Below are 17,178 nucleotides of genomic sequence, written 5' to 3'. Positions count from 1 at the left end.
CTTACATGATCTCACTTGGTTTCTACAACATTCCCAGCCCCAGGAGGCAGGAATAGTGATACTGTCAATCACATTTGTATAGACACAGGCTCAGAGAAGTGACCTTACCTGCTGGAGCTTGAGTCTGTGACCCAGGACTCGAGCTCCTATCCCTGGGCCCTGAGTAGGGCCTCTGTCCTCCAGCAAACTCCCAACTCTCGCTGCTGCTGGAGTGTGTTGCTCCTTTACTCGGAGTGTCAATGTTTCTGGATTGTCCAGGAATGTGCATTCTTGGAGAGGAAGGGGAATAGATATTTTAGCCACATACAACACGCTGCGCCTGCCAGACACCTAATAGGGACACTCAATAAATATTAATTAAAAAATGCAGCCACGTTGGCTTACATGCCGGCCAGATCCTTTAAAGTGTCAAGAATATTCCATGAGAGATTGAGTGTTGGGTTGAAAGGCTGTGTGGAGGCAGAAAGGATAGAAGAGTCCTGGAATAATGGATCACATTCTCTTGGAAGATGAAAATACACTCCCCCCAGGGGGCCCCTATCTGTCACTGTCACCAGGAAAGAAGGAAGGGAACACACGTTTGTTGAGTATTTTCATGGACCTGGATTTTTCTAGCTGGGGTGGGATTTACTCCACTGCTTCTCTGCTTCTACATCTCCCAGGCCAGTGCAGGACACTGGGGGACAGCTGCCTGGGGTTAAGGGCCAGTGTGATTCCTGGCGTGCGTGCGTGTGAGAAATGTAATGTGCATGGCCACCCTTTCCTGATCACAGATCATCCCCGCACCCCACACCAACCCCAGCCCCTCACGCTAGTGAATGTTTTCCAAAGCTCTTCAGCCTTGTACTTTGAGAGTGGGCTTTTATTAAAAGGATTTGTTCTGTAAAATTTGAATTCGGTTGAGGGGCCACACTTGGGGGGTCTGGAGGGCCACATGTGGCCTTGAGGCTGCAGGTTCCCCACCCAGCCCTTCATTCATTCACAGAGCACCTACTCTGTGAAAATGTCAGGCCTGCCAGAGGGAGCAGGACTGTTTCTTCTGTTTCTTTTTAGCTCTATATTTGCTGGGTTATCTTTTAGATCTGTGGGCCAACTGTGCATTATGTAGACAGGTGTAGCAATAGGTAGGCAGAGGGCTAGGTGAGTTCTGGACTGGAAGGTGCCACTAACCAGCTTGCAGAATTCTCAGTCTCTCAGGGTCTCATTTGTCGCCCCATCTTCATAGAACCGCAGATGAGAGAATGCTCCTGAGACCCTCAGACAGGAAAGGAAGAGGGGAGAGAGGAAAGGAGGGAACCCAGTGGGAGAGTTTTAATCAAGTCCTCTCGACTTTTGGGGCATCTTATGCCTCATTGGCATATTTGGAGTCCTCCGGGGTCTCTCTCGACTCTGAAATTCTATCTTGGGCTTTAAATAGCTTTGAATTGAAGGATCCCTCCATTCAATAGCTAACATTTAATTTTGCTAAGTAGATCCATAAATAAACACCACTGCTTACCACCATCATTTCATAAAAGATAGGACACGTTAATTCCTAAAACTAGGAAGGACATCATCTCTGAATAAATGACTTATTCCTTCATTATCCGTCATTTACTTGGCAAACACCGGTTGAGTGCCACTCTAAGCTAGTCACAGAGCTTGAGGTACTGGTCCCTGCCCTCTGGGAGTTTACAGTTGAAGGATGGGGGAGGGACAGATGTTAATCAAGGAATCAATCCAAATTAGACATAAGATTTCAAGGGCTGTAAATGCTACAAAAAGCAGATGCAGCTGGCACTCTGGGGGTGCATAATCATGGGGGGTGTGACCTAATCTTGGGAGCCTGGAGGAGGCTTAGGAGAGGAGAGAGGAGCATTTCAGGCTGGGACCCCGGGACGGGACGGAAGGAAGAATACTGAGCTGACCAGGGAGGGAGGGAGAGAGACCAACGCCTGGCAGCAGAGGGGCACTGCATGGATTGGAGTGAGGCAAGAATGGAAGTGAGGAAGACAAGGAGGCCAAAGTGTGGCTCCGTCCCAGAGAGAGATGCAGGGGGCTGACACCCTGGGTGGCCGTGGTGAGTGGGCCTGGATAAATGCAGATGGGTTGAGAGGCACTTTGAAGGTAACATTGACAGGATTGGGGGACTGATTTGCATAAGGAGTGAGGGAGAGGTTTGCTGTCCTGGGTTGCTGGCTCTGACCACTAGCTGGAGGGGGGTGAGCTTTCTGCAGGATGGAGCTCTGCAGGAGAAGCCAGGCTGGGAGGAAGATGGCCTGTTTGGGACATGATGGGCCTAGGGTGCCTTTGAGATGTCAGCCAGGCAGGGGGATGTGGGGACTGGAGTTCTAGGCGGAGGCCTGCTTTTTAACTTGAGTCACTTTCCATGTCTTTGGCTGGAATGGTGGCTGCCTCAGAGAGGAATGGGTGGTTGGCAGCCCAGGCAAAAGGAAGCTCTTTCTTCCTACCCTTCTGTTTCTTTGGGTCTTTTTGTTTGTTTTTTTAGAGACAGGGTCTCACTCTGTCACCCAGGCTGGGGTGTAGTGGCATGATCATAGCTCACTGCAGCCTCAAACTCCTATGCCCAGCCACCCCAATAGTTAGGACAGTGTAGTAGGTGCACACCACCATGCCTCACTAATTTTTTTTTTTAATTCAGTAAAGATGAGGTTTCACTATGTTGCCCAGGGTGGTCTTGAACTCCTGGCCTCAAGTGATCCTGCCACCTCAGCCTCCCAAAGTGCTGGGATTGTAGGCTGAGCTACGAAGCCCGGCCTGTATTCTTTGAATTGTGTACCATTATGCAAGTATTACCTATTCAAAAATCAATAGCATATGAAAAGCAAACTAAAAACACCAAATAGTCTAGCTTTTGTGAAAATACACTACCGGGTACAAACTTGACCATGGACGACAGGTTCTGGTGTCTGGAGTGGAGATGGGGAATCTCCAGGCTACGTAACCTTTACAATCCCTGCTAGTCCGAGCTTACTTGCCTGCATTTCTCCCAATCTTTCTCTTATTGGTCTACCACACTCTGGCAATGCTGAAGAACATCATATTCCACCACTTTGAAAGCGTGCAAAGTAAATGTCTGTGGGGTGGAGAAGGGACCCAGACTAAGCTGGGCAGTGCAGAATCCTGCCCACTGGGTACCTCCTTCTCCATAAGGATGAACCCTCTTCCCACCCTTTTGCTTGTCATAATTACCAGGGGAGATATTTCTAGGAAACAGGAAAATATTTATGACTCATAGTAATACTGTGAACACTTTTCTCATTTTCTCACTTTCCCTCTTTTATTCTGACAGGGAAAAAGATTTTCCCAAGTTTGTTGGCTTTTACACTCGGATGCTGGGTTTATCTCTTTGACAGAGTTCTCACCAGTCCTTGTAAAACCCACACGAACAAAAAAAAATCCTGGCCGCTAGAAAAAGTGGCTTCCTTCTTCATTACCCTATCACTTGGACAATTACCTCCTCTAAAAGTTCATTTCCTAGGCATGGAAGATTAGGCAAAATTAGCTCCTTGGGCAGCTCAGACCTCAGAATCCATGATAATAATGCTAATTAGCATCTGTATACCACTTGGTTTACATAGTACTTGGGTTCTCAGGGTGTGAAGGCCCCCTCCCTGCAACCCCATGGTGAGGACTTTGTTCTTTGAGCCTCACTTTCAGTCTGGCATACACAAGACATTGCTAATTCTGTGTTAGCAATGAGGAAGGTAGACAGACTCAGGAAATGGTCTTTCCTTAGGCCTTGAGGCTAGCAATGGCAGAAAAGTCTGAACCCCCAAACTGGGCTGAGGGTCTTTTCTGCTCTCCTAGGTCCTCACCAGAAGAAACGCCTTGGCCATCACTCATGGGGCTGGGCTCCTCTGGTGGGTCCCAGGATGTGCCAGGGGCAGCATGTGCGGTCATCTATGACCCGTTTGCTCTTGTAATAATTCCCTGCTACAGACAAAACATCCTTCACCCCTCTGCAGCCTGCCAGTTCTGATTCACCCTTACCAGAATGTCTCATGTCTCATCCTAACCAGCACTTACTAGGCAGAACTCAGCACCAAAGTCACCCTTTAATGACTTTTGGCAGGGGAATGGGAAAGATAAAAATAGAAGGGAAAAAAAAATCAGAAAACAGAAAAGGTTAATTTGGTAGCCCAATATGACCAGGAACTTGGAGTCCATTTGAGTGTGGCTTGAGGTTGGAATGAAGCACCTGCCTGCAGCATGGACAGTGAGACCTAACACCAGGGCTCATCGGGCTGCATCTGGGTTACGCTCACAACTTATTTGCTTGCTTTGCTGTCTTTAAAATTAATTTTTTAGTGCCTATAGGAATCGGCCAAACTGTATGGCAAATAATATTTTTTTGTTGTCGGCATTTGAGAGCATTATCTAAGTACCCCTATTACTGAGACATCACAGGCCAACTTCACTGAAGGCAATTCCCTTCCACTTGTATTGAAACTGGCATCATTTCCTGACATGAACCAGTTTGACACAAGTGAGGCCTGCTGTTGATTTGGGGAGATTGCAGAGATTTTCCCAGTTATTTGAGGACAAACTTCCCTGTAACTGTAGATGATCTAGTGTTGCTCCTACAATTTCTTTCTACAAAGAAAACTTCCTACTGGGAGATATTCTCCCAGACCACCCATTGCAGGGACCTCACTTCCATCACTGACTTCCTGCAGCTTAGGAGCATTTAGAGATAAAGTTATATTCTTAAGTGGTAAACATGGCTTGGGTTTTGAAGAGTTAGCTCAAAGCAAATGAAACTTCTTTCCTTTCTTTTATGTTTTTCCTTTTTAATAGGACCATTAGTACCAGAAGCACCTCTGCCTGGCTAGTCCACTGAGCCAATCTAGTCTAAATTATTTCTTCCTTTGGGAAACCTTTTGAAGCCCCTTCCAGACAGAATATGTATCTTGACTTTCTGTTTTCCTGAGCTGGCGCCTCTGTTCTTGCTGCTAGGGTAGCACTGATCACATTTTGTGAGAGTTTGTTGTTTTCCTATTTCCAGCCCTCTCCTAGACTGTGCACTTCTTGAAGGCAGAGGCTGTTTAATATTCACATTAATATCCCTCAGATGTCTCTCCTGGTGCCTGGCACCCCATCAGCTCTGAATCAGTGCTGGCTAAATGAACTGAGGATCATGTGAATACATTTCTGTTCCAAAAAGCAAAGCTCTCATTTTCTCAGATTGGGCAGGCTCCTTCCTGTGCCTCTGTGGCCGCGACATCAGTATTTACTAGGCTGTCTGTCCTGGGTTAGGACTTGCACCTGACTGATATCTGGAATGACTTTTGATTAGGACTGGCGTGTTTCCTCGCTGACTCCTGCCAGGGTCATGATGAGACAGCCTCCACCCTAGTCGTCTGGGATGAGACATCGGCCTCTGTTGTCACCGGCCTTCCTGTAGTAACTGCCCCACAGAGAGAGAAGCTGTCTACAGCATACTTCCATGTGGGACCCCACCAACTTGCCCTTTTCTACACGGACATCAGAACAGTGAATTGCAGGAAATGAGAAAAGCAAATTTTAAATCTGTTTGTTTTAGAATAAGTAACACAGTCACATGGTTCAGAATTCAAAAGGTACAAAAAGTTATATACGGTGAAATTCCCCTCCCAGCTCTGTTCTTCAGCTATCCACTGCCCCGTCCTTGGAGGAAACTGCATCTATATGTGACTCTATATTGGAATGTCTCTGTGGTCCTCGCTCTTTATTTTTCTAGGTGTTTCTCTTGTCTCCTCCAAACAACATTCATGTCATCCTGCCCCCACCTCAACTCCGAGTGCCTAGTTGAGGGCTCTGAATAGGCACCTCGCAAATGCTACGGGTCAGCTCACAGCATGTCTATAATACGAGACTATTTGATGAGTCAGGGCTTATAGCATCTTTATTTGAGAGTGAATTAGATGCATTTTCATTCACTTATGTTCTTGTTATTCCAAGATAAGCCAAGAAAAGTACTCATTGTCCCACGGGCCTTACTTGTGCTATCTTCCTTTCATAAACCATCGCTTCCACTTGTACCGTCGCCCGAGAAGCATGGTTTAGGGCTCACTCACACATTTTTCAGGAGATGATTGTGCAAGAAATGTTGACATTTTCCAATAATGTTCTGGCCTCTTCAATTGTTTCTCCTTTTGGCTTGTGCAAGAAAAAAGCCTTCATCCCTGCCTCACCCCTGCCGTCACCCCTACCAACACACCCATGTATGCTTTGGGGCCTCTCTCTGCCCTTCTCTTCCAGAAAGCACTGAACATGAGCAAAGAACTGAAAGGCAGGATCCTGTCTTCCCTAGACGGGAGTTTTGAGGTGCTGAGAGTTTTGCAGATGTTCCCTGTTCTGCCCTTCTGTCTGTCAAGTCAGGCCCTTCTGACAGCCGCCTCTCACCTTGGCAGGTACGGAGGAGGATTCACCTGGCTTCTCCCACCACTTCCTGTGCTGTGCTGCTCGCCTTCCTCCTTCGTTCTGGGCTTCCCCAGCAGCTCAGAGACCACAGGCCTCGGCTTCCTCCCGCCCCGGCAGTCAGTCAAGCCCCCACAGTCCTCTGGGCGTCAAGGGCCAGTGATTAAGGACCCATGTCTTTAGCTGACTCCATCCTTGTTTGTCATAACTCTGCTGCGAGTTATTTTGGTCTTTGTGACTGGTGGCTGCACCATGATTAGGGTTTGATTACTATCACCAAAGCGACTAAAAGATGAAAATAGAAGCCACAACAGGAAATAAACAACTGCAAATGAGATATTTTATTCCATATTCCCTTGCCAGCAAATGATTAGAATCAAACTCATTCACAATAGTTTGGTGAACTCCTAAACCTTTTTTTTTTTTTTTTAAGGGTCAGAAGAGTCTGAAACGGTGTGCTTGTCGGTCTCGCTTGGGCCCGCGGAAGGAAAAGAAAGGAACTCCCTTTGTAGGCATACCAGCCAGCCAGGAGTTCCTCCACCACCGGCCTTCTGGCTGGGCTTCTTTCTTGGAAAGGAAAGGAGTAAGAATGTGATGGGCGCGGCTGACTGTCAGGAAGGTTGGGATGTTAACTGATTCAGGGGATGCCAGAGAGCTATAAAGCAGCACCCATCACTGGAGCTACTCCTCAGCATCCCCCCACCTTCTGCCTAGGGGAGCAAAATGGAGGAGGGGAGCCCTGTAGGGAGGGCAAGATGGGGTGACGCCTGAATGAAAACACCTACAATTACACGATATGGGAACATATCTCTGCAAGTATATGCATGTTCCACCCAGGGAAGCTGTGACATCAGAATCAACTCCTGAAACACACACTAAGCCTACCTGCCCCAAGTGTGCTCTGGCCTCTCATTACAGTGTTAGCACAATTGGACAGATTTCTAAAAGATTCTTCAGATTCTCCATTTAGCCAAGATGCGTAATTAGAATGATGATATTTGCTTTCTCTGTGTATTTAAGTCCTTCCTGTCACCATGTAGTCTGGCCTGGCCACTCTCAAAAAGTGAAGATCTTCTAGCAAGACTCAGAACAGAGAGAGGGAATGGGACCCAGAGGGCAGGAAGCTTGTCCAGAAAGCCTTATAAACCCTGCCGAGGGCTCCCTTAACAGGAGGATCACTATTAATTAGCACAAGTTGTTTAACCAGGGAGTGGCAAAGCCCCAGCCTGGGATCAGGTTTTCTGACCTCTAGTCTGGGACTCTTTCTGAGTATATTATACATTCCCCAGACCCCTCAAAATCTCATTTGCCTCTTCTGTCTTTCCCTGCCTGTGGGGATGGGATCACCTCTTTTCCATTCCCTCCTGGGCTTTCTTGGCTGTTGTCTTTGCAGATTGCTTCTTTCAGACGTTTGACACACACACACACACACACACACACACACACACACACACACGGTTTTGGTGCCCTTTTCGATAAGCAATGTTTTAATTTATAACAAACTCATGTTTGTACAATTGCAGCCTGTGTGGCCTTACTGTTCAGAATGCCAGCTTCCCCCCTGTTCTACAGGGTTCTGCATAGCTTGGCATCCCACTGTCCTCAGGACCCCCAGGACAGGTGCTCATGTAACCAGTGTTGCTGATCTCCTCTCCCAGTGATATCACCAAAGGTACTCTTGGTGGGGTGGGACAGTGGATCAAATGCCCCTCCAAGTTCTACCGAATTCTAAGTGTTGAGTACTAAATATTTAGTAAGCATCCACCATTGTATGTTAAAAACCTTTTAAATGGTTGGAGGGGAGACAGCTTGAGCTCTAAAGGCAGCTAAGACACATGCTTGTCTTTTCCTTTTAAGAACATATGATTTAGTTAGGGGGATGAAAACAGTGCATTTCACCTTTTCTAACGATTCTTTAAAATCCTCAATGAGTTTCATTGCTGTCCTGATCTTACAATTCTAAATGACTTCTTAAAAAAAATCGTATTTCACTGAATATTAGGTGGTGAGATCACCATGCCAACTAGTGGCCTAGTCAATATTGCTGTGTATACATTTAAATCATTACGTTTCGCAGTACCATGGGTTTTCACACTGTAACCGCGTTCAGGTCTCCTGCCCGACCAATGCCTTGCTCATTTCCATGCGGTAACCTGCCACGTGGGTATGGTTCTCCGGCACCTGGGGTAAAGGGATAAACTCTCTGACCCTAAGCACCTTGAAAAGCTACAAGGCCCAGAAGAGCGCAGAAATAGGCCCCGCATGCAAATAAATGCCCCAGGCAGGTCTGCTCGCTGGGTAACCTTCCCGCGCCGCGAGGCAGGGTGGCGGGTGGCAGAGGTCTTCCGGGCCGGGAAGGAAACCTGCGGGCGGCGTGCAGGCGAGCCCCCACCCTCACTCCCCCGCTTCTCCCGCCAGGATGCTGCCCCTCGCAGCTCGTCAGCCGGCCAAATGCATTCCAGAGCTATGCACAAGACACACTTCTCCAGGCAGTCCTAGAAACCGGAGCCCGGAGCGGAGAGGGCGGGAGGGAGCGCGCGGCCGCCGCTGAGGTCATATTCGCGCCGCCTCCCCGCCCTCGGCGGCCCGGCTGTTCCCTCCAGCGCACACTTCCCAGGGCCTCGGTCCAGTCCGGTGTAAATGTCTTTTAAAGCGGAGACAGCGCTCTCCTCCCCTTTCCCTCGGGCGCAGCCAAGGGATCTGCCGCCAGGGCCTTTAAAACAAAACGAATGAATGAAGCGCTGGGGCGAGCGCGCGCGGGATGGCCACTGCCGCGGAGCGCCGCCGGGTCTAAATCGGGCCACTGACCCGCTCGCTCAGCTCCCAAACTCGGCGGCCAAGCCCGCTCGGCTCGGTGCTCCCGGCTCTCCCCATTTCTCCACTGCTCCAGCCGGGTCTCACTCGACTCGGGGAGCTTCTCCGCTCCCCACCTTTCTCCCCCACAATGGTACCCCCTCTGCAGACTTGGGAGGGGGTGGCGGTGGCTGTGGGGGGGCGGAGAAATAGCTTTTAGAAACCCGATCTGTTGTTTGCGAAACACAATCGCTTTTTTTTTTTTTAAAGCGACAGGGTGTCTAGACGGCCACGTGACGAGGCCGGAGCCGGGCGCGCCACTGCGCAGTGGAACCAGCCGAGCAGAGGGCCGGGATCGGGGGGTGGCGGGGCGGGGAGGAGGCGGCGGCGGCGGCGGCGGCTGGGGGCGGGGGAGGGAAGGGGGAGGAAGGGGGAGGGAAGGGGGCGGGAGCGGGAGGCCTTGCGGGAGGCGGCGAGCCCAGGGCACACTCGCTTGCTGCTCGGCGCACGGAGGAGCCTGTCCCCGAGCCGCGCCAGCCGAGCCAGCCGGGCGCCGTGCTCGGTCCGCTCGCCGCGCGGGAGAGAGCTGCCCGAGACAGAGCCAGCCTGCCGGCGCCGAGACGCCGAGCGCCCGGCCCCGGAGCCCTTGAGTGCGGCGCGGCTAGCCCCTGGCGGCGGCAGAAGGACCGGAGCGCCAGGAGAGGGCGGACGGGGGACAAGGAGGCTCCCAGGCGCGACGAGGAGAGTCTCGGAGGAGGAGGCGGCGAGAGGACACCGGGGCCTTCTGCCGCCGCAGCAGGGTCAGGGCGAGCAGCCCATGCGGGGAGCCCCGGCGGCCAGCCGCGGCCAGGGGAAAGGGCCCCCGCGGCCCCCACACTAGCCAGCAGCTTGTGCCCAGGGGGGCGAGAACGCGCGACCCGCCAGGGGCCCGCCGCCGCCGCCGCCGCGCCGCCCTCCCCCGCGCTGTCAGCCCCGCTGGGCGCAGCCGTCGCCGCAGCATCTTCTGCCCCTGCGCCCCCGCCAGCCCCGAGGAAGTCCCCGCCGAGGACCTGGGCCCCCGGGAGCAGAGGAGGGAAGACCAGAGACTCCCCTAAACCACCCAGACGCGCAGGATTGAAGCAGTCTAGCCAAAGCTTTCTGTGGATTAAAAAAATATACGATTTTTTGGGGGGGGCAGAAGCAAAGGAGAGAAAGACCAGCGGGGCTCTGCAAGGAAAAAAAGGGGATGTAACTCGTGGATATGTTTTTCCACCCCTCAAACATCTTGTTTTACTTTGTAAACATTTTCTTTTTTTAAATCCCAGCTCCAGCCGGACGCCCCCAGACCTCCAAGGTTTGAGGAGGTGTTTTTCATTTGGGGCTTTGCATATTTGGTTCTTAGGTTTTGAGACAGCCTCCTTATTTCGCCAGACATCTCATGCGGGGTGAAGTCCACTCAGCCCCCTCCCCCGAGTCTTCGTGTGCACGGAATTCGAGGAGATCCGGTTACTAAGGATATAGAGGAAAAAAATAAATCGCGTGCCTGCTTTTTTTTTTAATTGCCTGCTTTTTCCCCACCCCCAAATTAAGTTGCTTAGCAAGGGGGAAAGAGGCTTTTTCCTCCCTCCAGCAGCCCAGCCGAACGCCTTTCATTTTTTGCCCCCGCGGATCTTCCATGTAGGAAGCCGAGGCTGGCGAGCCCGACATTCGGGAGCCACTGCGGGGGGGCTTCTTTTTGGGGAGGCGCCGACGGGGGCCGGCTCGCCCGTCCCCAGGGAAGCGGCGGCCGCGTTCCTCCGGGGCGCGCCGGGGCCCGAGAGCCGCGCAGGGCGCGGGCCGCGCGGGGTGGGGCAGCCGGAGCGCAGGCCCCCGAGCCCCGGCGGGCGCCCCCGGGCCCCCGCGCGCGCCCCGGCCTCCGGGAGACTGGCGCATGCCACGGAGCGCCCCTCGGGCCGCCGCCGCTTCTGCCCGGGCTCCTGCTGCTGCTGCTGTCGCCTGCGCCTGCTGCCCCAACTCGGCGCCCGACTTCTTCATGGTGTGCGGAGGTCATGTTCGCTCCTTAGCCGGCAAACGACTTTTCTCCTCGCCTCCTCGCCCCGCATGTTCAGGACCAAACGATCTGCGCTCGTCCGGCGTCTCTGGAGGAGCCGTGCGCCCGGCGGCGAGGACGAGGAGGAGGGCGCGGGGGGAGGCGGAGGAGGCGAGCTGCGGGGTGAGGGGGCGACGGACGGCCGGGCGCATGGGGCCGGTGGCGGCGGCGCGGGCAGGGCTGGCTGCTGCCTGGGCAAGGCGGTCCGAGGTGCCAAAGGTCACCACCATCCCCATCCCCCAGCCGCGGGCGCCGGCGCGGCCGGGGGCGCCGAGGCGGATCTGAAGGCGCTCACGCACTCGGTGCTCAAGAAACTGAAGGAGCGGCAGCTGGAGCTGCTGCTCCAGGCCGTGGAGTCCCGCGGCGGTACGCGCACCGCATGCCTCCTGCTGCCCGGCCGCCTGGACTGCAGGCTGGGCCCGGGGGCGCCCGCCAGCGCGCAGCCCGCGCAGCCGCCCTCGTCCTACTCGCTCCCCCTCCTGCTGTGCAAAGTGTTCAGGTGGCCGGATCTCAGGCATTCCTCGGAAGTCAAGAGGCTGTGTTGCTGTGAATCTTACGGGAAGATCAACCCGGAGCTGGTGTGCTGCAACCCCCATCACCTTAGCCGACTCTGCGAACTAGGTATGAAGTTGCTCTGTGCTCATCCCCCCTCCCCGACGGCGCGCAAGCACTGGAAGAAAAGCCCCCTCGGGCTGTGGCTGTGTGCTGCCTCCTCTCCAGGGGAGTGCACATCCCCTCCTGGGAGGAGATCTGGGGGACGAAAGTAGAGAAGGGACAAGGGGAGATTCTAAGGGCATTCCCTGGGGGTTCCCTTCCAGGCTTTTCCTGCTCTGCTGCCCGAGGGGGTCTATGGGCACTGCTCCTGCACACACCGTGCAGACGTGCGGTTAAATATTAGACGCCCTTACTTCCGGATCTGTACGGGGGTGCAGAGAGGTGGGGGTCACGCCTCCCCCGCACCCGGAAAGGCGTTGAGGTGTGTGGCCGAGTTGGATTCGGTCCAAGCCCGCCAAGGGAGGCTGGGAGAATGGAGCTATAAAGACTGGAAAGTCTCCGCTCCTTTAGTAAATAAGGGAGTCACGTCGAACACAAGTGGCTCGGATGCTGCCCTGGCCTCGCGGCTTTGGAGTCTTGGGGCAGAGAGGGTCAGGGTGGGAGGCCGAACTGGGTATCTGCTCTCAGCTCTGCCAGCCCCAGGGTGAAAAGGAACAAACCACCAGGAGAAGCTGGGTGCCCCGTATTTTTTCTCTTTCTTCCGCACAGAGAAGCACAGACCTGTCTATAATAGAATCTCTGGGCCCCAGCCGTTGTCCCTTACTGCACTGGGGCCTGGGCTTCTCGGCTGGGACCCCGAGCCTCCTTCCTTTTTATCCTCTCAAGCTTCCTACATTCTTTCCCTTTTCTCTACTTCTACGTGCACGGGGTGGGGGGGTGCACTCCAGGCGCGTCCCCCGAGTTCACCGGCACTCTTGGGGCGCGTCTCCCGGGTGGCCTTGGAAGGGGGCGCCCGGTGTCCCCCGCGCGGCGGGGGCGGGAGCGAATTGCACCCCTGCGGGGCGGGCGCGGGAGAGGAGGTGGGGTGGTGGGAGCGGGGTCCGGAGCTCGGGGACTGGAAGGGGACCCCCGCCCCGTGAACTGTGCAGTGCGCGGCCCCGGCCGAGCCGGTGGTTTCCAGCGCGGCCCGCCGAGCGAGGCGGCAGCGGCCGCAGACGTGGAGGAGCTGAGCGCCGAGGCTGGCGCCAGGCGGCCTCTTTTGTTTATCTGACAGCTAAATATCAAGGCAATCACCGCCTCGCGGCCCTGCCTCCAGCCCCCACAGCTAAGACAAACAGTTGGGCTAAAAGAATGCCTCTGTTATCATAAGTTTCTATCTCTCTTTCTCATGGCTGGGCCTTTATTTTCTTTTACTTTTTTAATTCCAGAGTCTCCCCCCCCTCCTTACTCCAGATACCCGATGGATTTTCTCAAACCAACTGGTGAGTAGATGATTTTAAAAATATCCTTCTTATCTTGAGTTAGAAACGGAGCCTTTAGAAACCGGGTTTTTATGTCTAGGCAGCGGCCTGGGGAGGTGCTAGGCTTGCTTCAAGTTGGTTGTAGGTTTCCTCTACTGGAAGTTTGGTGAATTTTTCTGTTGTTGTGGCTGAATCTTTTTTTTTTTTTTTTTCTAAGACGTTTCCTAGATAGGCTTTACATTTCGTTCCTTTTTCATGTGTTTGCACTCCGGGACCGAAGTTGGCTCAGCTGTGACACGTGGAAGCTTTAGTCTTGGGAGCCAAATAGGACAGGTTGATGGGAAAATTCGGAGACTTTGTAAGTGCCAGAAGAATCGGTGGGAAGAATGGAAAGGATGATCAGACAGCCGGGAAGGCAGTTTAAAAAGGTGCAGAGACGTTGGTTTGGAGTAGACACTAGAACATTCAAGAAGTATAGACAACAAGTAAAAGGAGAGTGGGTTCTCCCTGCCCCAGTCACCTACAAGTCAAATGTCTCTTGGGGTTTTCTCAGAATTCTTGGTAGGAGCCATCAAAGTTTTGAGCATAGCTCTGCCTGCCTGTTTCTTTGTCACTGGCTGGCGTGGGGCCAGGGCAGAAGCCCATTGGTGACTGGCACCAGCCTTGTTGCAGTTGTCTGCATTCAGCTTCTGGCCGGTAGCACAGGGGCCCATCTGGACCCAACAGTGCCAGGGGACAGGGTCAGCAAAACAAACCTGGGGATGCCAAAGGGACAAGTCCTTCCTAGAGTGGGAGATCTATTTGCTAAAAGCACAAACTCTTACATTGGTTTTTGTGCCTGTATACTGGTGCCTGAAAAAAACGTCACACTTGTGACAGTTGTATTTTGCCAAAGCTCTGGGAGAAGAAAAAGTGAAGAGTTGGGCACCATTTAGCTCCTGGAATTATCCAGGTCCTTCCGCCGCATGAGTTTTGGCTGTTGGGCCTTTCCCCCCGCTAATTAAAAGTTTTGCTGGGGCGTTGTCATAAATTAAATACTTTAATGAACGTGTAACCGAAGCCCATACTCTGCAGCCAGCCCTCCTGGGACTCCACCAGCTCCCTCAAGGTGGGAAGGCGTTCCTGCTTGTCTGGTGCCCGGCTAATAAGTGGCCTGCAAAGCATGTGATATTTTGCTTTCGATTTACAAAACACCAGATAAATGGTCATTAATGGAGAGATAACCAGCTCTCTGTATTTGTAACAAATGTTAACTGGAATCACCAAGCTCTGTTTTCCCAAAGAATGTAACTTGACTGGGTTTGTGACTTAAAGAATCGAGAAGTCTTTCATGAGGTTAGTTCTCTAAGGGGCCACCTCTGCCCTGTTTTGTTTGGTCTTTCGTATTCTTCAAATTTGGAGGTTTCCCTTTAAAGAGAGAACGGTGACCTTGGCCCCAGGGGTAAAGACTGTCAGGGATAAATATTCCTGGAAACCTCCAAAACCATAGAAAAGAAGGGCCGTGTTCCCTTGGGTTTCCTGCAAAGATACTGGGATAAATCTCTTAAGCAGTCATTCTGCCGGTGGGACCTCATTTTCAGTGAGTGGAGTGATATATTTGTTCATTAGCAAGTGTTGACATTAGGTAGCAAAATGTGTGTAAACAGAGAAGCCACAAAGACAGGAATGTGCCATTTCCAAGGGGGAGAAACGTTCTCCAGATCAGCCAATAGGAAGTGATTAACCTGCCAATCGGAAACTCAAACAGCTGGTTACTCACCCAAAACGTTTTGTTTAAAACAGAACACAAAAAGGAACGAATAAAGGCGCCGTTGTGTAAGAACATGAGAGCTGTAGCAGCCGAAGAAGCCCCCGTGAGGGGGATTGTCCTGACACATGGGAGGGCAGCTAGGTCTGGGCTGGAGGGGCCCGGGACAGGTCTGGGGCTGGTTGTGGCCAGAGGTGTTGAGGTCAGACATACAGACAGGATGCTGCCCTGGGTCTCCCCACCTTGTGCAGGGGAGAATGTTTGGCCTGGGAATTTAGATCTGCTGCTTACATTATTATGTTTCTAAGCTGTAGGTTGAATTTGTGGTCTTGGGTTACTAGGTAGAACAGGCATAAGGTTTTACGGTTGGCAATTGTTAAAATCTTAAGCAGTTGCACGACTCAGGGAATCCCTCCTGTGAAGTCTCCAGCTTGGGAAAAGGTATGGGATGGAGCTGGGGCCTGGTACCCCTGCAGCCTTTGGAGGAACTTGAGGGCTAAAAGCTGGGAGCTCCATTTGGCCGTGGTTTAAGCCACCCCATGGCAGCCTCTGGGAGGGCCTGGACTTTGTACACCTGGGAACCGTGTGGTCCTGAACCAGCAGAGTCATCTGAAGAGGAATGTTCACTTGACTGAACCTCGGGGCAAGGTGGTTGTGACTTGTGGCTTTCAGAAGTGAGAAGACACCCTCCTCCCCCTCCCACAAGGAGTAAGAATTTGCTGTTTGAAACTAGATCTCAGTTTGTGGAGTGGGGACGCTGGTGGGGTAGCTGGGTGGGCTCTGCTTCCCGTGTCCTCTCTGTCTGACGGTTTGAAAGGTTTGAAGAATGGCTGGGCTGGGGTAGGGGCGTTGCTGGGTGAGCTCTTCATGCTTGGACTGGGGAACCCCTGGGGCCCAGTGCCCACTGGCAGATCCCACCTCCACAGCCTAGATAGGAAGTCTGGCATCTTGACGTGAGACCTAGCCCTGCCATTGCCTTTTAACTCTGGTCCCTCTTAACTTTTCCAGGCCTCTTTTTAAGTCCAGGTGATGAAAGAGTTAGATTAGATCATTCATGCATTCATTCATTCATTGGTTCATTCATTCATTCTATGGGCATGATGATGTGCTTGCCTAAAAATTGGAGGATTCCAAGGCAGTGCAGTGTTCTTCTGTAAGCAGGGTCCCTTTGAGTTCTGGGTCAGGTGAACTATGTGAGGCAGAGTTGGGACACTTGGGGTATATTAGTGGTGGTAGGTGTGGGGTGGGGGGACACCCCAGGCTTGGATTTTTCACAGACTCTGTTGGAGCTGCTGGGAGAAAGGAGTGAGTCTTTTTCTCCCACAGAACTTAGCACTTACTGAGTGCTTGGTAATATTTAGTGCTGGATGAGAGCCAGGAATGGCCTAGAGCTTCTGACTGTCAGTCAGCCTGAGCTTTGGGGAGCAGGAGACGCAGGCAGAGGTGAGCCCGTGACTTTAGAAATCTGCCTTTGCCCAGCTTTTCTGTGGGTGAGGGATGGCCCCTTTGGCCTGCAAGCCAGGCAGTAGCTGGAGGCCAGTCTGGATGCCTGGCCAGCCTGTCTCAGCCTGGGCACTGCCAGGGAGGAGAGGTGGGACTCCACGGCCTGCCTTGGGGAGCAAGAGCCACGGGATAGGTGCGGGACTCGGGTATAGCCCAGCTCACTGGGTGGCCCCTTGAGCTAGTCAATGACGCCTCAGTTTACCTGGGTGCATGTCAAACAGGTATACTTTGCTACTTCACAGAGGTGGTAGGGAGGCCTAATTAATGTTTGTAAATCCCTCCTGAGATCAAAGGCACTGCAGAAGGGCAGAGCACCATTTCATAAAAACGCTTGTGGTTGCCAGTGTGTTAGCTGACTTACCTTTGATCTGAGACAGGCTGACACCCTGAATGTGGTCCCAGCTCTGCTCTGAGATGCCAGGCTTTTCCTTTGAAACACACCTTGCCTCTGGGATTCTGCCAGCCAAAGCTGGGGGGAGTGGCCGTGGATAAGTCATCACGTTTAATGTGGGGGGGGGGTGTCTTCCGTTGGGGGGTGGGTGGAGGAGAGGGTTGGGGAGGCTGTCTCTAGAAAATGGTGAAGGCCATCAAAGTAGTTTAGAAAGTGCAGGGTATACACCATTTAACAAGTAACTCCATTTCCTGCCTCCCCCTATTGTTTTCCATTTGATTAAGTGTATCCTGTAAAACTGTATATTCCTGTTCGGAAT

At 52.6% G+C, this 17,178-nt stretch overlaps 1 protein-coding gene across 3 annotated transcripts in view; it reads left to right on the top strand.

Moving 5' to 3' along the window:
* The first annotated feature begins 9,709 nt into the window (after positions 1-9,709).
* Positions 9,710-17,178, top strand: part of SMAD7 (SMAD family member 7) — a 29,287-nt gene continuing 21,818 nt past the window's right edge. For 2 of the 3 annotated variants that reach the window (XM_045527490.1, XM_045527489.1), the window contains exons 1-2: positions 9,710-11,884; positions 13,186-13,239. In XM_045527490.1, coding sequence (XP_045383446.1) covers positions 11,275-11,884; positions 13,186-13,239 — 664 coding nt within the window. In that variant the 5' untranslated portion in view covers positions 9,710-11,274. The remainder of the gene's footprint in view (positions 11,885-13,185; positions 13,240-17,178) is intronic. The other variant, XM_045527491.1, reaches the window with a different exon arrangement.

The sequence above is a fragment of the Lemur catta genome, chromosome 16 (assembly GCF_020740605.2).
Source record: "Lemur catta isolate mLemCat1 chromosome 16, mLemCat1.pri, whole genome shotgun sequence".
NCBI lineage: Eukaryota > Metazoa > Chordata > Mammalia > Primates > Lemuridae > Lemur > Lemur catta.
This window is presented reverse-complemented; position numbering and strand designations above follow the sequence as displayed.